The sequence below is a fragment of the Pogona vitticeps genome, chromosome 7, assembly GCF_051106095.1.
Source record: "Pogona vitticeps strain Pit_001003342236 chromosome 7, PviZW2.1, whole genome shotgun sequence".
Taxonomy (NCBI): domain Eukaryota; kingdom Metazoa; phylum Chordata; class Lepidosauria; order Squamata; family Agamidae; genus Pogona; species Pogona vitticeps.
In genome coordinates this window covers 14,488,406-14,506,549 of record NC_135789.1, presented here as the reverse complement: position 1 = coordinate 14,506,549, position 18,144 = coordinate 14,488,406, and the positions used below count along the sequence as shown (strand labels likewise).

The 18,144-nt window shown below is 51.5% G+C and overlaps 2 protein-coding genes across 8 annotated transcripts; one reads left to right on the top strand and one right to left on the bottom strand.

Annotated features, from left to right (window-relative positions):
• Window positions 1–292: 292 nt before the first annotated feature.
• Window positions 293–7,082, bottom strand: BABAM1 (BRISC and BRCA1 A complex member 1). 5 transcript variants are annotated; one of them, XM_078378938.1, is made up of 10 exons: window positions 6,985–7,070; window positions 5,755–6,045; window positions 4,895–5,233; window positions 4,121–4,179; window positions 3,752–3,872; window positions 3,401–3,479; window positions 3,003–3,027; window positions 2,655–2,784; window positions 1,817–1,903; window positions 293–1,076 (listed from the first exon to the last, which is right to left on the bottom strand). In XM_078378938.1, exons 2-10 carry the CDS (start codon window positions 6,022–6,024, stop codon window positions 876–878), a joined length of 1,311 nt encoding a protein of 436 aa, XP_078235064.1. In that variant the 5' UTR covers window positions 6,025–6,045; window positions 6,985–7,070; the 3' UTR covers window positions 293–875. The 5 variants fall into 5 exon arrangements, with proteins under 5 accessions (XP_078235064.1, XP_072834103.2, XP_078235065.1 ...); XM_072978002.2 differs by having other exon boundaries at window positions 5,755–6,304; window positions 6,985–7,043; XM_078378939.1 differs by having other exon boundaries at window positions 6,971–7,006.
• Window positions 7,083–7,172: 90 nt separating this feature from the next.
• Window positions 7,173–16,215, top strand: USHBP1 (USH1 protein network component harmonin binding protein 1). 3 transcript variants are annotated; one of them, XM_078378934.1, is made up of 14 exons: window positions 7,173–8,089; window positions 9,101–9,258; window positions 9,465–9,592; window positions 9,930–10,054; window positions 10,304–10,567; window positions 11,223–11,392; window positions 11,803–11,943; window positions 12,239–12,342; window positions 12,595–12,721; window positions 13,078–13,324; window positions 13,588–13,803; window positions 13,975–14,096; window positions 14,217–14,339; window positions 15,097–16,215. In XM_078378934.1, the coding sequence occupies exons 1-14, from the start codon at window positions 8,081–8,083 to the stop codon at window positions 15,281–15,283; spliced, it is 2,121 nt and encodes a 706-aa protein (XP_078235060.1). In that variant the 5' UTR covers window positions 7,173–8,080; the 3' UTR covers window positions 15,284–16,215. The 3 variants fall into 3 exon arrangements, with proteins under 3 accessions (XP_078235060.1, XP_078235062.1, XP_072834097.2); XM_078378936.1 differs by lacking the exon at window positions 9,465–9,592 and having other exon boundaries at window positions 7,174–8,089; XM_072977996.2 differs by lacking the exons at window positions 7,173–8,089; window positions 9,465–9,592 and having other exon boundaries at window positions 8,893–9,258.
• The last annotated feature ends 1,929 nt before the right edge of the window (window positions 16,216–18,144 follow it).

The window sequence follows — 18,144 nt, the reverse complement described above, 5'->3', positions numbered from 1 at the left end:
CAACAGGATTGAGACAGAGCAATCCCACAACGGCTAGATAAGCATGATCAGTTCTGCATATACAGCAGGATTCCCATATCTGCACGGGATATCTGTGGGTCAAGTAATAGCGAAGAGAGTAAGCACTACAACACTCATCAGCCACAGCCGGTATGGCCACGGATGAAGAATTACGGACCTTTCAGCCCCAAACTTTCAGAGACTGCCAGGCGGCCCAACCTTGATGGCAAGTGCAAAGAAGTGGTGATTTCCATCAATTTCAGATGTTTTAAAGGAAAAACGAAGGACTCCGTTAATCACTCAATTCTTTTAATGGGCTGCTACAGAAACGTCTATTATCAATCTTTTACTGTGTCTCCCTGTGACCGCCTGCTAACTCGGAGGTCGGCCACCTCCGGCCTTCCGGGGGGGTCGTGGGAGGACAAGCCCCATCATCCCCTTGCCTGTAACCGCCTGGGGACGATAGGAGCAGCAGCCCAACCATGCCCAGTGGGCCAGGTGTCACCAGAAAACCCTGTCGCCTCTCTCCACAAAAACCTGGTGCCCTTCAGGCAGGCTGAACTCCAACCCCCATCGTCCCCATCAGCAAGGAGGTGGGAGACAGAGCAGCGGCGACATAAGGCCGTGGAGTCAGGTCCCTTCATGGCGCTGCGTAGACGTTGCACAGATGAACGCGAAGAATAAAAATGGCATAGACACCCACTCCCTAAAAAAAAAAATTGACAACCCCAAAAGCATGCACATGACTCCAGGCACGCAGTAGCGACGCCTTCCCAGCTCCGGGGCTGCGCCTTGCTGGACGTGAAAAATAGAAAGCGCGAGAGAGGCCCCGATCCTCCTCCTCTTCCGCCCCGCGTCCTTCCGGCTCGAGCCGGTCAAACGACAGCTTCCATTTCCGGGGGCTCCTCGTCCTCCAGCATGCTGTAAGCGGCATGTGTCTGGAACGGGCGCTGGAGCGGGTGAGCCAGAAGCTTGGCCATGCAGTTGTGCAGCTCCACCGCCGGCCCCGTCAGGGAGACCTCGTATTTATAATTGGTGCCTTTGGTGTCCAGGTTGCTGAAGGCGGCAAAGGTCTCCTGGCAAGGGAAGGAAAGCAGGTCCTGATCTGAGAATGGCGGGGCTGGAGAAAGGGACCCACCAGAGATTGTCCAGGTCCGGCCAAGGAGGTTCAAACTCCCCACCTTGGGCTCTGCAGAGGCCTAAAAGCGCTGAGCAGTCCTGCATGATCCTCCACCACCATCACCACCACCCCCTCTTCAAAATCCCCATTCGCCGACCAGGAAGAAAATCGCCCCCTGGCAGAGCTAAGTCCTCTCTCAAAATAAGGGAACGCAAGGCAAACTTTGCTTGATGTACAAACATAAAAGACCTTTCTAGGGAGGTCCACAAGGAAAGAACGAGGAACAGGGCCTTCTGCGGCAGTGGCCCCTCGCCTTTGGAACAACTTGCCCGTGGAGATCTGCCTGGCTCCCTCTCTGGGTGTTTTCAGGAATAAACTTAAAACCTGGCTATTTGGGCAGGCTTTCCCTCCTGCCATATCTTAATTTCTTATACATTCGCCATCTAGGACCTCTAATATATGTTTTTATTGTTTTTAAATTTGTAAACTGCCCAGAGTAGACCTTGGGTCTAGATGGGCGGGAAAGAAATCCAATAAATAAATAAAATAAATTATTTTTAATCACTTGCGTTCCCACAAGGGGCTCCAGCTCGTGGCCAAACCACCTTCCCCCGCCGCCCAAACCCTATTTAAATCTGGCCCACCTTTTTACATCCCCAGCCATCCTCCTCACGTTTTCCAACAAGTGACTTTTACCTTCCAGCTGCTCTCCTCCTCTTTCTCTTCCATGCCATTGTGGACATAGAGGACGTCGAAGAAGTAATAAGGGCACTGGAGCATTTTCTGGGCGAGAGGAAAACGCTGAGCGTCATATGATGCAAATGCATTTCAATGCTTTCTGACGGCATTTGATTATATGCTTATTTTCTGTTCTGTCAAACTGGTCATTGAATTCTGCTGGGGCTGCCTGTGTCGTCCACTCCCTCTCAAGGGGTCCTCAGCCAGAGGGCTGACATAAACATGAAATTGACTTATTAAATAATGAAAATAATCCAGCAATGAACAGAGACGTTGGCTTGGGATATCCGTGCAATTAAGCGGAGGAGAGTTACGTGTCTTTTTAAAATGTCAGCTAGTTTGGGAAGCAAACCGGCTGCCGGCATTTCCACCCCCCCACCCCACTTCTCATCTTTAGCACCTACAGAACACAGAAGCGGAGAACTGAAGCAGGGGGCCAAATTATGAGCTAAATAAGTGCCCCACTATTGTTATATTATTTTCCTACAGCTGCCAACCCTTCCCACTGAATTCTCCTCCTGTCTAAAAAAAGGGGGGCTAATGGAAGCCTCTATAAACTGGAATATTCCATCTGAATCTCCAAACCTTTGGAAAGTTTGAAAAAAAGGATTAAATTTGCAACATCAAAGGCAGGTCTTGCATTGGCTTCTCGGGGCGGTTTTAGGTTTTTATTTTTGATTGTGTTTTGGAGGGGTGGATAAAGCCTCTGCGGGGGGGGGAAGCAGGAGGTGATAGGAACCGCTGCCTCCTTCCAGTAAAAATAAATGAATGAATAAATAAATAAAGAAGGGTCCACCTTCATCTGATCCGTCACAGCCACGGGGGGCTGGCATCCCGGACGGCTGTAGACCAAGATGGTTCTGACCACGTACGGTGGGGGAATCGTCTGGACGTTTTCTGTGACGGGAAGCTCCGTCCTCTGCTGTCTGTCAGAGAGAGAGAGAGATGAAGCATGTTTATGTCCGTATCCCATCATCAAGTCCGGATGGACCCCCTTTTCCAAAACCATTTGAATACATGGTCTCCTTCCCCACTCAGAGTCTGCACCAGAGCAGACGGAGGGGGGCGTACCCCCTTTTCTAACGAGACGCTTAAAAACACCCAACACAACCTGGTCATGAAAGGGAAAAGCCGGCTTACTTACATAAGATTGAAAAGGCCTTCGAGATCTGAGAGAGAGAGAGGTTAAGACTAACAACACCCGATGCAAATCCTCCCACAGGGTGAGGTGGGGGTTATGATGATGTTTTAATCCCACCCTCTTCCCTCCCAGGTTTCCCAAAACATGCCGGGCAGAAAAAGGAAGAATAACGAGAATCTTAAAAGGGGACAGATGCCGGACCCTCCCAAAGAAGGCGGATATCCTCGCTTCTTTTCAGTTTTCAATCCAGATGTTTAAGGATAAATGCAATTAAATCTGTTTCCCACCTCTGGAGGATTCTCACCAGATCTAAAGGACTGGGTGTCAATTCACGAGAAACGGCCGGAAGGCTTGTTCTCCTCTATAACAATCCCGCCAAAAAGTAAAACCCAAAAGGATACTAAAAGTCTTGCACACCACCGTTTCCAAATCGTACAAACAGCTGCACACTTCTCTCGGGTCGGAGGTGAAGCCTGAAAGCTACAGAAAAAGAAAGAACTGATCAGATTTTCTCGTTATCCTCCTCCCGTTCCATCAGCAGGCTCAGCCTGAACCAGAGCTAGGAAAAGTGACCTCTTTGACTACAATGCTCAGAATCCCCCCCCCCAAAGGCAGATTCTGGGTGACAGGATTCCATTCTCCAGGCCCTGCTGGAGACCGGAAGGCTTCTGAAATGGAGAAGCTGTGGGCCATTCCCTCCTTGAGTCTTTTTAAGGAGAGCCGGGGTGAAAATATTTGAAATAAAGAAATACCCAGGTCACGTCATTGTTCACCACCACCAGTGCAAACTCGTGGCTTTTATCGATTTTGTGTTTAGTCCGGACAAACATCTCAATCATCTTCTGGGAGACGTTTAAGGCGTTGGTTTTAGAGCTTCATGCCGGAAACCAAAATAGGAGAAAAGAAAAATAAGGAAAGGATCAGAGACAAAACACAAGGGTCAATGCAGGTAAATGCCCGGAGTTCGGGAAGCATTTTTCGGGTGCCTGGTGGGGGGGGGAGAAAAAGCTCCCCAGATCCCCCACCTCAAAGAGCCCTCACTGGCTGACACCCAAGACCACCCTCTGCCATCCCAGAAAGATGTTCCCCTCCGTCCCCAGGAAACAAGTAACCAGACGCACCCATTAAAGGACTCCAATTTAGGGTGAGACATTTCCTCCGAGAGATCAAGGCAGATGATCTGGGGACAGAGAAGGGGGGGGGGAGGAGGAAAGACTCAACCTGGACAGGTTTTGCCATTTGCCTCTTGAATAGCCTTCCTTTAAAATGTGTTGCGTCTCTTTTATTTTTCTTAAGATTTGTTTATGGGAAAGTGTTGTTAGCTGCTTTAAGCACTAGACAAACCAAAATATAAATATATCTACTGTCTCTCTCTCTCTATGTATATATGCACATATCTATCTATCTATCTATCTATCTATCTATCTATCTATCTATCTATCTATCTATCTATCTATCTATCTATCTATCTATCTATCTATCTATCTATCTATCTATCTATCTAATTTATTTTGCATTCTATCTATCCATCCATCCATCCATCCATCTATCCCTTCCTTCCATCCATCTATTACTCCCTCCCTCCCATCCATCCATCCATCTCTACACACACAGATCTAAGAATAAACATATTCAAGAATAAAATGCGGAGGAGCCGTCAAGTTAAAGGACAGATCTGACCTCCGGTGCAAACTTGGAAATGAAATGAAATCGTTATTATTGAATAGGATTTAAAGACAAACAAAAAACAAAAAGCTTTTATATGAGAGTGAATTCTCTCCTCCTTGGCCCATATGACCCGCTCCCCCCCCACAGCCTTGCCTTTTCCTAAACCCACACAACAGCCCTCGGAGGTAGGCAGGCCACACAGAGGGACGGTGAAGGGGTCCACCTACCACTTTCTCAGGGCAGTTGACGCGGGGCGTTTTGACCTGGTATTCGGCCGGCGGGGCCGGCCAGCTTTTGCCGTCGGGGCCGGCCGGGGCTGGGGTGCTCGGGGGGCTGTCCCCAGTGCTGGCCGCCTCGCCCTCCCCTTCGCTCCGGCTCCCCACGCTGGCCTGGGCGCTCAGGGCCCGATCCTCAGCGCCCTCCGGGTTGGAGCGGGTCCGCGGGCGCAACTCAGCCGCGCCCCTCTCCTCCTCTTCCTCTGCGGCACTGCTCGGCTCCGAGGTGTCCATCGGGAGGCCCCGATCCAGAGGGAACGCCAGGGCTGCGGAGTCACACGCCGGCTCCTCCTGAGGCGGAAGCACAAAAAAAATCCAAAGTTTTAAAAGGGGCCCGATTCACTTTCCCATTTGAAAAAAAAAACAACATTCTCAAGAGCAGAAAACTCAGAAGGCAGGCCTTTTCCCCAAGTGGAGAAACAACAACCCCCATCATCCCCAGCCAGCGAGGCCCTCCAGGCCGTCTTCAGAACGCTTTAAACCTATTTAAGTTGATGCCCCAACTTTTTCTGGATACAGGGGCGCGAGGCGGCTTACGTAACCTTAAAAAAAAAAACCTGCATTACAACATTGAAAAATGCTGCCACAGTGGATATTTTTAAAGAAATTTTGTAAATTTTATTTTACTAAAATGAATTTTTTAAAGAACATTTTTAAAAAAAAATTTTTTTTTTTTTACTAAAATAAATTACTCTATTACAGTGGATATAAAAAGTCAGAAAAGGCTTCTGTCTTGACCCTCTACCCCGTAGCCCAGACGCAGGAAAAATACAGGAGAGGGTTGCCCCAGGTACTACGAAGCCAGTACTTGCCGGATAGTCCTGCGGCTTCTTTAACGTGGCTGTCGGCCTCTCGGCAGCCTCCCTGACCCACATCCTTCTAGACTTTTCACCGATTTTCCGGGGCCGTCCGGTTCTCGGTAATGTCACGGTTGTGCCGTATTTCCTCCACTTTATGATGACCGTCTTCACGGTGTTCCACGGAATCTCTAATGCTTTGGAAATCCTTTTGTATCCTTCTCCTGACTGATACCTTTTCACTATGCGATCCCTCTGATCCTTTGGGAGCTCTCTGCGGACCATGGCTTCCGTGGTCGGACGTGGCTAAGAAAATGTCAGGAAAAGACCCACTAGCCCAGCTGATCTTTCTTTGGGATTCTTCCAAGGCCCTTTAAAAAGGATGATGGCCGGGGGTCTCCCGGACTCCTTATCATGAGTTTGGATGTGATTCTTTACTGCTGAGCACAGTGACATCCCCAGGGATAAGAGGGTGTGCACACAGATCCAACCATCTTATTTAATTTTTTTTTTAATTTCCCTCCCCCTAAAAGATTTCAACGGAGTTGCACAGTCCATAGGTCTCCTGAAAGGTGAGAAAAGTTCTGAAAAGAATTTGAGCTTTGCCTCATTTTTTAACGTCACAGACACTCGACATTTTAAAGACATTTTTAACTTTTTATATCCACTGTAACCACGGCCCCATCCTGCATTTTTTCCTCATTACAACACCCAGAATAGCTTTTGATGGTAAATCAAAGTGACTTTAAAACAAACTAGTAAGTCGCAGGATTTCACACCCAGTATCTCTGCCTCCTGGAATTTTTTAAAGGAATTATATTTTTTTAAAAATGTAAGGAAATTTGCTAAATTCTATGCTGTACAGTATTTATACATTTTCCTCCCTCTCCCCCCCACCCAAATGGGACGGGCTTTGCAAGAGCTGAGCTGGTCCCTCCAAGTTTACAATTGCAGAATAGCTTCTGTATTGTTTTGGTTGCAAAACATTTAAATCAACAACCCACACAAACACAGTGGGGGGGGGAGTTAAAGGGCCAATCTCGGGGGAGGATGCATGCTTTTAAAGGCAAAAGGAACAACCCAAATGAAATCTGCCCCCTTTCCAACCCTGGTTTCAGGGGGAAAAAAGCCAATTTCCTCCCAATTACTTTGCATGCAAACCCTTCGCCCCTCCAAAAATTTTGCTTTTCTTTTGCAAATTCCTTCCCCCCCCCCTTGATTTGAAAGCCACCTGCAAACGCCAACCTTTGCCTGCAGCGTCCAAATCCAAACGGAAATATGTCGGAGAGGAGGAAATATTCTTTGTTCCACCTCCCGCCCCCCCCACTCCCGGGCTTCTACGCAAAGGATTCTGGGCATTGTAGTTTGCCCGGGTCAGGCTGCAGTGCGGCCGCGCCGCCACTAGAGGGCACGCCAAGCTATCGGAAGACGCAACTCTTAAGGTTCAGTCGGAAAACGTGGGTAACGGGAAATCAGAAAGTAGTTCCGGAAAAGTAACTTTTCAGAGATTTGAAAACATCCCAGCTCTAACCGGCATGCCCAATGGTACAGGGGCTGGGCCAGCTGTAGCCTAGGCTAACTGGGAAGGGGCAGCACACCCCCCCCCCGGTTTTAAAACATTGCATGAGATAAATTCACTCTGCACATGCTCAGTGTCCTCCTTAAAAACTTATTTTAACAGGGAAAGCACTCTGCACATGGTCAAAACCCTGCAGGCTGGCATTAGGGGTTGTTGCTTTGTATTTTTTGAATTGGGAGGTGCTGGTGTTTTTAGTGCACCTGAAGTATTTTGCTTCATCCTTCCAGTGGCAAACGTAGAGTATATCTTTTATTTTTTCCCCCTGCAATTTTTGGGTGGAAGCTGCTCTGAGCTCCCCCCCTTTTTTTTTGGAGGAAGAGAAAACCTGGACAGAAGTCCAGTAAATAAACAAATATGCTCATCTTATTTACTAACTACCCGAAAGAACAAAAAAACCAGCAAGGGAAATAGTTTGGGGTTCCATTTTAAAAAGCCAACCAACCAAAAGAAAAGCCCAGCCTTGGCTCTCTTGCTTGTTATTTCGGAGTTCCCATTCATCGCAGGCCCCGCATTTATTCAAAATTAAAAGCCAGCCAGCCAGAATAAAATCAGCCCACCCGAGCGGCGCATCCCCTTTCCTCTGTCTCTGCCTCCCTTGCTGAGGACAGGAAACATGCGCAGTTCAGTGGGAACTCTGCAAACCAAACAGGAAAAGCTACATGGGCCTCATCCAGCGCTGAAAGGACCTCGGCCGGCACTCGCCTTGCCCGGCTGGGCTGTTTCGAGCCTCCCGGTGGGGCCGCTCTCGGGATAAAGGTCAGGATGGAGAAGGTAAGGTCCCACAAGCCATCCGGCATCGTGGCATCCCGTCCCGGTTTTCTGTCTGATCTTGACGGTGGTATTCCAGCATTTTGTTTCTCGCTCTCCCATTTCTGTTCCGGCTTTCTTTCTCTCACAAGGGCAAAGGGGGTCCTGTCTGGCTCTCTGGCTGCTCACTTTAGCCTCCCAACCACAACCCTGCGAGGTATGCAGGTGGAGAGAGAGAGAGAGAGAGAGACCCCTGCACCCCTTAGTTGCAGGACACGAGTGGGGACTTGATATCCCCTCTCATGCCCTGCTCTGTTGCTCGTTTCTGTTTAAGCATCCATGGAGGAGTGCTGTTTTTATAAGAGGCCTGTGTGGATTCCGGTGGGTTGGGACGGATGACCTCAGAGGTCCCCCTGCCAACTCGAAACAGCCAGATCCCTGGGGGGGGGGGTTGGTTTTTCTGTTCTTGCTGGCCTGACCTGGAAAAAGGACGATGGGTGTTGTAATGAAGCACGTCGGCAGGGTGTTTTGATCAGAGAAAGGTAACCCTTACCAAAAAAGAATCCCAGACTTCATCGGGGACCACCGGTCCCAGCAGGCAGTGCTGACCACTGGTTAGGAGAGGATAATAGGATCTGTGGTCTCCCCCCCCCCCAAAAAAAGGACCTTTACCGACCTCTGAGTTATCTTTATCCTGAGCCACGGAAACAGAGGCCATCAAGAGGAACAAACAAAGTATTGTTTTAATGTGGGGGAAAAACAGGAAGGCGTCCCTCTGGCTCCCACTTCCTTGAAATCCAGAGTGACGGCGGCCGGCACATTAAAGGAGAAAACCTATTGGAAACCGGAACACAATAAAAGACAGAGCTGCCCCCAAAGTTTAAGGAAAGAGCTATTTTTTGGGGGGGGGGAATACAACTCCCAGAATCCCCAAGCCAGCCATGTTGGCCCCAGGGGCGGAGGTTGCTTTAAGGACTACAAGGTCCAAACTCCCCCCCCCCACCGGAGCCTGATTCCTGTCCTTTGGGATTTTAGGAAGGGGCGGACCCCAGGGACAACGGGTCCCTGGAGAAGCCCCCGCCGCTGGAGGAGGGTGCGATCCTGCGCTACGAGGAACGGATCATGGACTTGCTGGTCACCATCGCCCGGCTCCATGGCCGGGCCGAGCACCTGCAGAAAGAAAAAGAGGCCAGGTAAGCACACACACACCCCTCTCGAAGGTACGGGGCCCTGCTTCTCCCCCCTTCGGGTCCTTCCCGCATCTAAGGTCCTGGATCTTTGGCCCTCACCAGCGTGGACTGTGCCAGAGTCTGCAGGTGGGGCGGCCGGAGAGGCTGGAGGGGCAAACCTCTCGAAAATGACCCCGGAGGGAAGAAAACCCGGCTCTCTTTCCTGGCAGGGAGGACGACGAAGTCTCCGATTTTCGCTCCGAATATACGGCCAGCCTTCCCCGGTACTGCTTTTTGCCTTTTCCTAGCCCGGCCGTGATCCTGGCCTCACCACCCCCTCCGGCTTCCCTTGGAGAAAGTAAGAAGGTTTGGTGGGGTGGGGGTCTACCTTTTGGGGCTTGGTCACCAGCAGCTGCCCTTTGTGGGACAAAACCTGGGCACCAAAGGGAGGGGGAAGAGAACTTCTGTTGCAGCATTTACACAGAAGTAGACCTACCACCCTGTTGTTTTAACCTACATCTCCTGACCTGGAGCAAAAAAGCTTTTGAAACGGAGGCAGATCCACCTTATTTGAGCTGCAAGCTTTAAGGGATGGCAATTCCCATAAAGCCGCTGGAGTATTCTGGAAGATGGTAGTGCCAAAAAGGAATAAATCCCCCCCCAAATCTGATTCTCTTCCTTCTCTTGCACTCTAGGGCCCCCAGACCTGTTTCTTGCTGTGCAGGAGGCGGTCACATCCCTCGAGAACACAGTCTTCTCCCATCGGAGCCGCATCCCCAGCATTGAAACTGAGCTAGAGGGATACATCCAGGCGACTGAGGTGGGTCTCAAGCACTGATCCCCCCCCCGACATCTTTAACCAAGAGGAGTGAAAGCCAGAAACGTGTAGATTGCTACTCTGAGGCTCACTTCCTTCCCATTTCCCCTCCCAAAAATTCAGCTGTTCTCCTTGCTCCCTTTTTGCTCAAAACCAGGTCCAGGGTTTTTTGTAACTAAGTTAAGGGTACTTCCTCCTGCTGTATCACTGTATCAGGTTTTTGGCTTTTAAACCTCTTTAAATCACTCTCAGGGCCTGGAAGAAAGTCTGAGGAAGTGCCAACAGGGTGACCATGCACTGTTGACGGGGGAGCTCAATCAGGAATCCAGGATGTCAGGATCTGGGCCGCCAGATTTCCTGGCAGAGGACACGAGCGTCTACGAGAGAGAAATGGCCCTGTATAAAGAGAGGAATGCGACCCTCTGGCTCGACCTGGCCGGCCGGAAGGAGGAGCTGAGGAAGTCGAAAGAGATGCTCCGTGCTTACCAAGAAGAAAGAGACAAGCTTCAGAGGAAGGTAACACCTGGAGGGAAGAGGGGGAAAAATGCCACTGTCATGATCATGATGATAAGGCCTCATGTATTTCTATTTGGGGGCCCCACCATCACCAGCGGGCTCTCAAAGGGATGCGCAGCAATAGCAGAAAGATTAATTAGCCTTACATAAAGCATCATTAAATTAATGGTTATTAAAGATCAGTTTTAATTCTTAAAAAAAAATAATTTTGGAACTGGATCCCAAAGCAATTTTTCTTAAAAAGCATATCGATTTTAACAAGCCCAATCTGCTTGCAAAGCTGGTTTAAATACAAGCCCAAGGGACGGTGAAAAGCCACTTTTAAAGAGATTGAAGGCTTTTGGGGGAAGAAAGAATCGCAGAGGTCCAGGATGCGATGCTTGCTGGAACCTGAGCGGGAGGGGAGTCAGCCTGGCTTTCTCACAGGAAACGAGCTCCAGATGCGAGGGGCTGCCACTGAGAAGGTCCCGCCTCGCGGGTCCACCGGGGAGGGTGGGGCGCCTCAGGGGGCCTCTACCTGGGAGTCTGAATCCGAGGTACAAGGGGGGGAAGGAGAGGGTGGCCTTTCCCCTGGCCCCCCTAGCCGTTTTGTCATCAGCCAGCCTAGGGTCGCTAGTCCTCAGCCTCTGGGCGAGTCCTGTCTCTCTCCCCGCAGATCAAGGAACTCCAAATATCTCTCTCCGAAGTGGAGACGCTCACGGATGGCGCTGGGGAACGAGACCCGGGGGCATTTCGCACCGGCACCCCTGTTCTCCCCCAAAAACCTTCACCGCTGGAGGAGACCCACGGGCCAGATCCTGAGACCCAAATGGAGCAACTCCGGGGGTGAGTCAAGCATGTACGTGCGTGGCTTCACTCCCCCCCCCCCCCGATCTGAATCCTGGCGGATGCTTGGATTGAAAGAAGGCGTCCCAGGGCGCTTCGAAGCCAAGGCAGAATTCAAACCCAAATCCCACTGTCAAATCCTGCAACAACGAGGTCATGCGGACTCTCAGAGTCCATGGGTCTCCTCTTTAATATTAGCATTTTATATTTACTGAATGTTTATCGACAATGAACCCACCCAATGCTATCCAACGCTTACCGAACATCATTTATAGTTTTTTATTCGTGTGGTTTGTTGGAACGGTTTTTGTGCGAGCCGATTCGAGACTGAAATCGGGAAGGAAATGAAAGCACAGGGATTCTTATTCGGATCGGATGGGGCCCCTAAGCTCTGCCCTCCCGGTCCCCAGGTCCATCGGGGCTCTGCAGAGCCTCAACCAGCTCCTCTCGGCGGCCTTGCAGGAGTCCAAGAGCGACACGGAGCAACTGAGCATGCTTCTGGGCCGCCAGGAGTCCGACCACACCGCCCTGCGCTTGGCCGCACACTACAGGTGAGGGCAGGCACGCGGGTGAGTCTGGATCACCGGGGGGGGGGGGAAATCAGGGCCCACCTTTAAGTTTCCAGGGTGCTGATAAGGTTCCCTTAAGCATTTCGTTCACTCTCTCTAAACGAGGCTTCTATTTCAGACTACAAATCCCCTCACGCAAGATGGGAGTTGTAGTTCCCTCCTTGCAAAAAATTCCCCAGGCACCTGCCGCTCCCGAGGCCGGGGTCTTGTGCCGGCGGAGAAGTCCGACTGTTTCCTTTTTCTCTCCCTTGCTCGCTCGCTCGCTGACGTCGCCCAGCGCCTGCTGCTTGGAAGCCTATGAGGAGCTCTGGGGGCTGACACTGGCAGAGCGGGGCCTTTCCACGCTGAGGGCAGGGGAGGAAGGAGAGCTGCTCCATGCAGGTGGGTCTGCGTCGGATCTCCAACGCTGCCACTCCCGGCCCGTGACCTCTCCAGCGGTGGTCCTGGAGGAAGCCAGGGTGGCGGGAGGCTGGCCTGACCTCTGATTCATGGCCGCCGTGGGGGTGGTGTGTCAGGCGCTGGAAATCAGCCCATGGCAGCCCCTTCCTTTCTTGGGAGACACAGTGCCAAGGCGGGCACCGGCGCCGTGCTTCGAAGTCCTGTTTGAGCGGATGATCTGTGTCTTTGCTTTAGGGGCATCTGGGCCCCCCTGCCAGGAGACGAAGTCAGCAGCGATGGACAGAGCCTGCCGGGCCTTGCCTGGTGGCCCCACCCATAAGGAGGAGCTGTTGGGTGCAGGAGGGGTCCGCGCCGAGGAGAGGTACGAAACGGAGAGCACTGGCTCCCGTCCGAATGTGACCACCACTCCCGCATTCCCTTCCAGATGTGCTCAAAAGCTTTAGGCAGGATCCTTAAAATTCAGGGCAAAACCCAGAGCTGAACCCTTATAGGGTTAAAAAGGACCCAAGGCTCTGACTCAGGACAAGAGAGCTTGTAATCCTCAAGAGATCTTGGTACAAGGACCTTGGCGACGACTGGCTCACCCACGCCGAGGCCTTGTGCGCCAACGCACACAAGATTCTGGCCAAACTAGTTGCCCATCCAGGATCAGAGAAATCATGCTCTTTTATTCCATCTTTTTGGCACACACACAATCACACACCCTTCTTATTTTAGGGGCCCGGGGACAGCAGAGAAGCAGGATACTCTGCGTGGCTACATCCAGCGACTCCGGACAGAGCAGGCCGCCCTGAAGCTGCCCGCCCCGCCCCGGCCTCCCGCCCCGGCCTCCGTGGCCGCCAGAATCCGCACGGCCATCGGGGCCAAGGTCGTGGCGGTCCAGAGGGCATCGAGAGGCACCCTTCCTGCCGCAGCCAGGACCCAGACAGGGCCTCAGCGGCTGCAGGAGCTGCAGGCCACCAGGGTGAGTCAGCGGGCGAGCTGGAGGGTGGCCAGACCCCATTCTGGGAGAGAGGACCGTCCTTCCACTGGGAGGACAATCAGTCTTTGGAAAGGGGTGTCCCTCTTTGGTCCAGCCTGGGTTAAAAAGGGTGGGCACCAGAAGGTGAAATCTCAGCCGGGTCTCTCTCAGGGCTGACCCTGGGGATGTCTGGGGGGGGCGAGAGGTTTGGGGTTTTTGCACCCCTTCTCTGCCCCACATTCTCCTCCCGAATCCTCTTGTTGCAGGAGGCTCTGGGCAACCTACATACCCGGCTACACCTGACCGAAAAGGAGAAGCAAAGCCTGGAGCTGCCGCTTTATACTTACCGGGCGCAAGAAGCCGCCTTCCGGCTGATGGTCCGGATCCTGGAAGAGGAGCGTGATGAGCTTCGGGGCCAAGGCTCGCCTGCCTCTGCATCATCCTCCTCTTCCTCCTCCAGCAGTGGAAACAGCGACTCAGAGGTAAATCTGAGGAACGGACCCTCTTTTTCCCGCCTCGGAAACCCGGCCCGTCCGCATTCAGAGCTATCAGGCCTTGTTCCCGTTCTGCTTAAAAAGTAATGCCGAGAGCTCTCCCGAGCATGTCCAAAGGGCCTCCTGACAGGCAGGTCAAGGTACACTCTTCACCTTCAGGAATACGGGCCCATCGGTGGGGTGAAAAGATGCGTTTCTGGCCCAGCCAACGATCCCGAAAGAACAGGACCGAATCGAGGGCCAGAGACACAGATTCTGGAACTGCTTAATGTTCTGGCCCGGTGAGTTAAACGCAGCTGGGATTTGCCAGTGTGTGTGTGTGGGTGTGTGTGTGGGGGGGGTGATGGGATTTATAGTTAAAAGGAAAAGACCCTTTCTTGTCTCTCCTTTTTCGATCGCAGGAACCAAGAGCTGAAGGCACAGATCCAGTCGCTCTTTGGGGAACTGGAGGAGAGAAGCCACGAGAGTCAGGCTCAGGGAGTTCAACAGGTGGAGCTGACCCGGGATTTTTTCAAAGCCCACAGGTAAAACAAAAACAAAAACCACAACAACACGAAACAAAGACAGGAGCTTTCTTCGCCCCTCTCTGTCTCCTGAACTTCCCAAAAGGTGAACCAAAAGACGGAAATAATTCCTCTTTATCGTGTTCACAGAAAGGTAAATAAAGGGTGCTTAGTTGATTTCTTTGAAGATTAAAAATAACCCCGCCCAAAGAAACACCCCTTAGGGTTTACTTTAAATATTGCCTAAAATGTGATAACCCTTCTCAAAAGGCTTTTTAAAGAATAGGGTCATTTTCAGGAGAAAGGCAGGGTTAAAAACATTTAAAATAAATAAAAAGTAGCTTTTAAAAATAAGTAACCAAATAACATGGTTTGTTACATCAAGGAAGTGATTGTGTTCCCCTTCAAATTTTTCCCAAGACAACTTTGTTACCTTCTTGTTATTTACAGCTACTTAAAAAATTATTAAAGTATTTTTATGTTTATATACCCACACATACAGAGGTATAAACAATCAACAAAAACCCCTTTTATAGAAAGGCGAAGCAAAACCTGTATGCACTGCATAGTGCAAAAAAAAAAAAAAAGATTAAACATGACAAGAGATTAAAAATCCTGTTCCTTCTGAAATCCCAACAGGATGGCGAACGTTTTAAGCCTGGCCCCGACCAACAATAATTAACTCCTTTTTGGGAGTGAAGTTACTTGCAACTAGTTACTTCCCAAAGGCAAACTGACTTATAACTAGTTACTTCTTCAGTTCTTCCTCTCTCCCTAGAGCCCTGGTCCTCACTTACCTGGACGCCCGGAAGAAACAGGAGACCCAGATCAGCCGACTGGAGACCCAGATGGGACTCATGGGTCAGCGCCAGGCCGGACAGGTGGAAAGCCTGAAGCAGATTCTCCGAGGGCTGGAGGGCGGAAAAGACGGGCGGGGGGACCCCCCAAATGGCCAGCCTTCCTAAGGGAAATCACCCCCCCCAAAAAAAAACCCTCCTAAGATCTCGGCAACTGGAGATCCCAGCATCACGATTGGCCCAGGCAAGAGGAAAGCAAGGCTTAAAAAATATATAATTTCAGATTTCTGGGGAAGCTAATCGGGCCATGCCCTCCACGGCTTGGTGAATCCAGGATCCGTCCATTCCCGAGTTCCAGCTTGCCGCGTTTTCCTGCATGCTTCCTTAGATACCTTTTCCCTCTATTTTATTTATTTTTTCATTTTTAGGGCGGGTGGGTTCCTCCAGGTCTGTCAGCCGGGATCAAAGGTGAAAGCCGGAGGTTTGATCAATATCCAGCAGACAACGGAGAGGGTGACCCCTCAGACTCATCCCAGAGTCCAGAAACAGGCATAGGGGGGCCAAACATAGAGACACCCCCCAAAACACACACACACACACACACACACCACTCCCTCCTCAGCCTGGCTTCCTTTCCTCTCCCACCCCCACCGCAGTTTGCCTCCCCCTTCAAGACTGATTTATTTTACGCTGATTATTAAACGGCCTGCCCCAAAGAGGGCTGCCAGCAAAGGTCAAGGGAGGGAGATCAGGATTGGAGGATCAGGCCAAGGGATGGGGGTGGGGGGTACGAGGGGGGGAGATGAATGGCTGAAGGAGAACCAAGGGGTCTCTGGTTTGGGGGGGAAGCAGCTTCTTTGAGGCGTCCAGGGTGAAAAGAGAGATGCTTCTCCCCCCCCGCCCCGCCCCATTTGGGTTTTTGCAACCTTTTGGGGGGTAAAGGGTTTAGCCTTGCTGGCATCTCCAGCTGTTCTCCCACAGACCACGGGTGGTGAGGGGGATAAGCTGGCAGCCGCCCTCCCTCCACTTAGGGCAGTCCTCTATACTTGCCAGCGTCCACAAATATATGTGTCTTTCAATATATATTTTTAAACCCCGTCTCTCTCTTGTCTGTTGTCTTCCTTGCGTTTTGGCCTTGGCTGAGAAAGAAGCCCGCTTTAGGATGCCAAAAGATGCCGCTAACCCGGCACCGGCCGAGAAAGTTACTTTTTAAAAAAGAAATTAGTTAATAGTCCAAATGCAATGAAACTCCCAGCCGGGAAACAAATCCAAACAAACACACACGGATCAGCCACTGGTCTCCGTACAGCAGGAGATGTGTTGGAGTACAAGTCCCATCATCCTCAGCCTCCAAGGATGGGTGCTGTAGTCCAGAGGCATCCCAGGAAAGGTCTCACCCCCCCTTCCAGAAGTTGGTATGCCAACCTTTCAACGCCCTTGGTTTTTTTTTTTTAATCTGTGGGAATGTCAGCTGGATAAAATTCCTCACGAATCATTAAGGAAACCTCTAATGATAGCTTGCTCTAATGAGAGCAATACCTGCCTAATTAGCATGGCTTTTAAGGAGCAGCCAGGGAGATCATCTGCTCAAGATTTGGAAATTTGAATCCCAAAGGCCATTAGGAACCAGAAAAAAGTAACTTCGCCTGGAGGCAGAGAGACAAGCCCCCCCCCCCAGTATTTGGATAGGGGTCCATCCAGCAGACGAGGGGTGATGGTACAGACACCCCTTTCCAAGCTGCCCCAGACATTCATTTGTGTGTCGTTTTTTTTGGGGGGGGGAGGCCATTGAGTACCCACCCCCACTGGAAAAAAGGGGGGTGCTATTAATTTTCTTTCCTCCAAACACACTCTGAAGCTTCCCATTGTGGGCTGAGTGGCTGAGTGTCAAAGGCCAACCGATCAGATCCGATGAGGGTTGGGGGGCTTGGCGGGGGCTTTTCAGATGGAAATGTGGGCAGGCGAGCGTGTGAACTGGGGGGGCGGAAGAAAAAGAAGCCAAGGGGGCGAGGAGGGCGGTGCTGGTGGTGGTGACGAGAAGTCCCATCATCCCCAGCCTGGGGCGGGTGAATGAGTGCTGTAATCCAACGGCGGCTTCGATAACATCCCCTCCTTTTTTGGGGGACTCCTTACACTCTTAAGCGGGACTCTGAATCAGACCTCCCTCCGAAGGGAACCCAACCATCCAGAACAGAGGAAGCCCCCCCCCCAAGATGACACATCCGATCCCCCCCTCAAGCTTCTCTCAGGGACCCCGCCAGGGAGGGGCGGCCCTGCTGACCCCTTGCTCTCACTTGGCTTTCCGGCTCAGACGCTCCTCCTTCAAAACAAGTCAAATGCAAATATAATTTTTTTTTTGGGGGGGAAGGCCTCCAGGATGGCCGTGACCCGCACTCAGAGCCTGTAAACACACACACATACACACACACACACGCACGCGATCCAACTGTCCTTTTAATCGACAGGGACTGCAAATCACAACCCCCCCCAGTCTCCCGGCTGTCCCCTCCTGCGGCTTCTCCACCCACCTTCCCTCGGCCTCACTTTCCTGCCAGACGCCCGCCCGCCCTGTATTGATCGGCCTGTCCCAGCTATTTGTCTGTCTGTCTGTCCACCCTCCTTCCTCCCCAAGGGATCTTCCCTGTCCTTGGGGGAGGATCCCCTCCCCCCACCCCACTTTTCCAACCCCCTACACCTATGCTGGCTTTCTCCATCCATCCATCCCACACTCAGCTCATTATTTCCCAACCTCTCCCCCCACCACCTCTTGCAGGCTTCCCAGGGGATGGGGGCGGGCGGCCCTGGCTGGCCCCCAGGTGGACGAGCTGACCCACAGGTTGAAGGTCAGTCTCTCTCCCGGAGACCCTCTTTCAGATTCAAATGAGGGCCAAAGGGCTTGGTGGGCTAAGGTCAAGCTTGACTGGAGAACAGGATGAAAAGCCAGGACTTGGGGAAGGGTGGGGTGTGGGCGGGTTTTGAGTAGACAACACATTTTCCCCCTCCTATTTCTATTTCTACATTCAGCCGTT

What these genes read in the sequence shown, in the direction of transcription:
- BABAM1 (XM_078378938.1), bottom strand. Translation starts at nt 6,024, where the DNA reads ATGGTCCGCAGAGAGCTCCCAAAGGATCAGAGGGATCGCATAGTGAAA. An exon ending in TCAACTGCCCTGAGAAAGTG is followed by an intron (nt 4,180 to 4,894) that starts GTAGGTGGACCC and finishes CTCTGTCCCCAG; the next exon opens with ATCATCTGCCTTGATCTCTC. An exon ending in GGTGGTGTGCAAGACTTTTA is followed by an intron (nt 3,028 to 3,400) that starts GTATCCTTTTGG and finishes TCTCTCTCTCAG; the next exon opens with ATCTCGAAGGCCTTTTCAAT.
- USHBP1 (XM_078378934.1), top strand. An exon ending in CAGAAAGAAAAAGAGGCCAG is followed by an intron (nt 9,259 to 9,464) that starts GTAAGCACACAC and finishes CTTTCCTGGCAG; the next exon opens with GGAGGACGACGAAGTCTCCG. An exon ending in GAGACAAGCTTCAGAGGAAG is followed by an intron (nt 10,568 to 11,222) that starts GTAACACCTGGA and finishes CTCTCCCCGCAG; the next exon opens with ATCAAGGAACTCCAAATATC.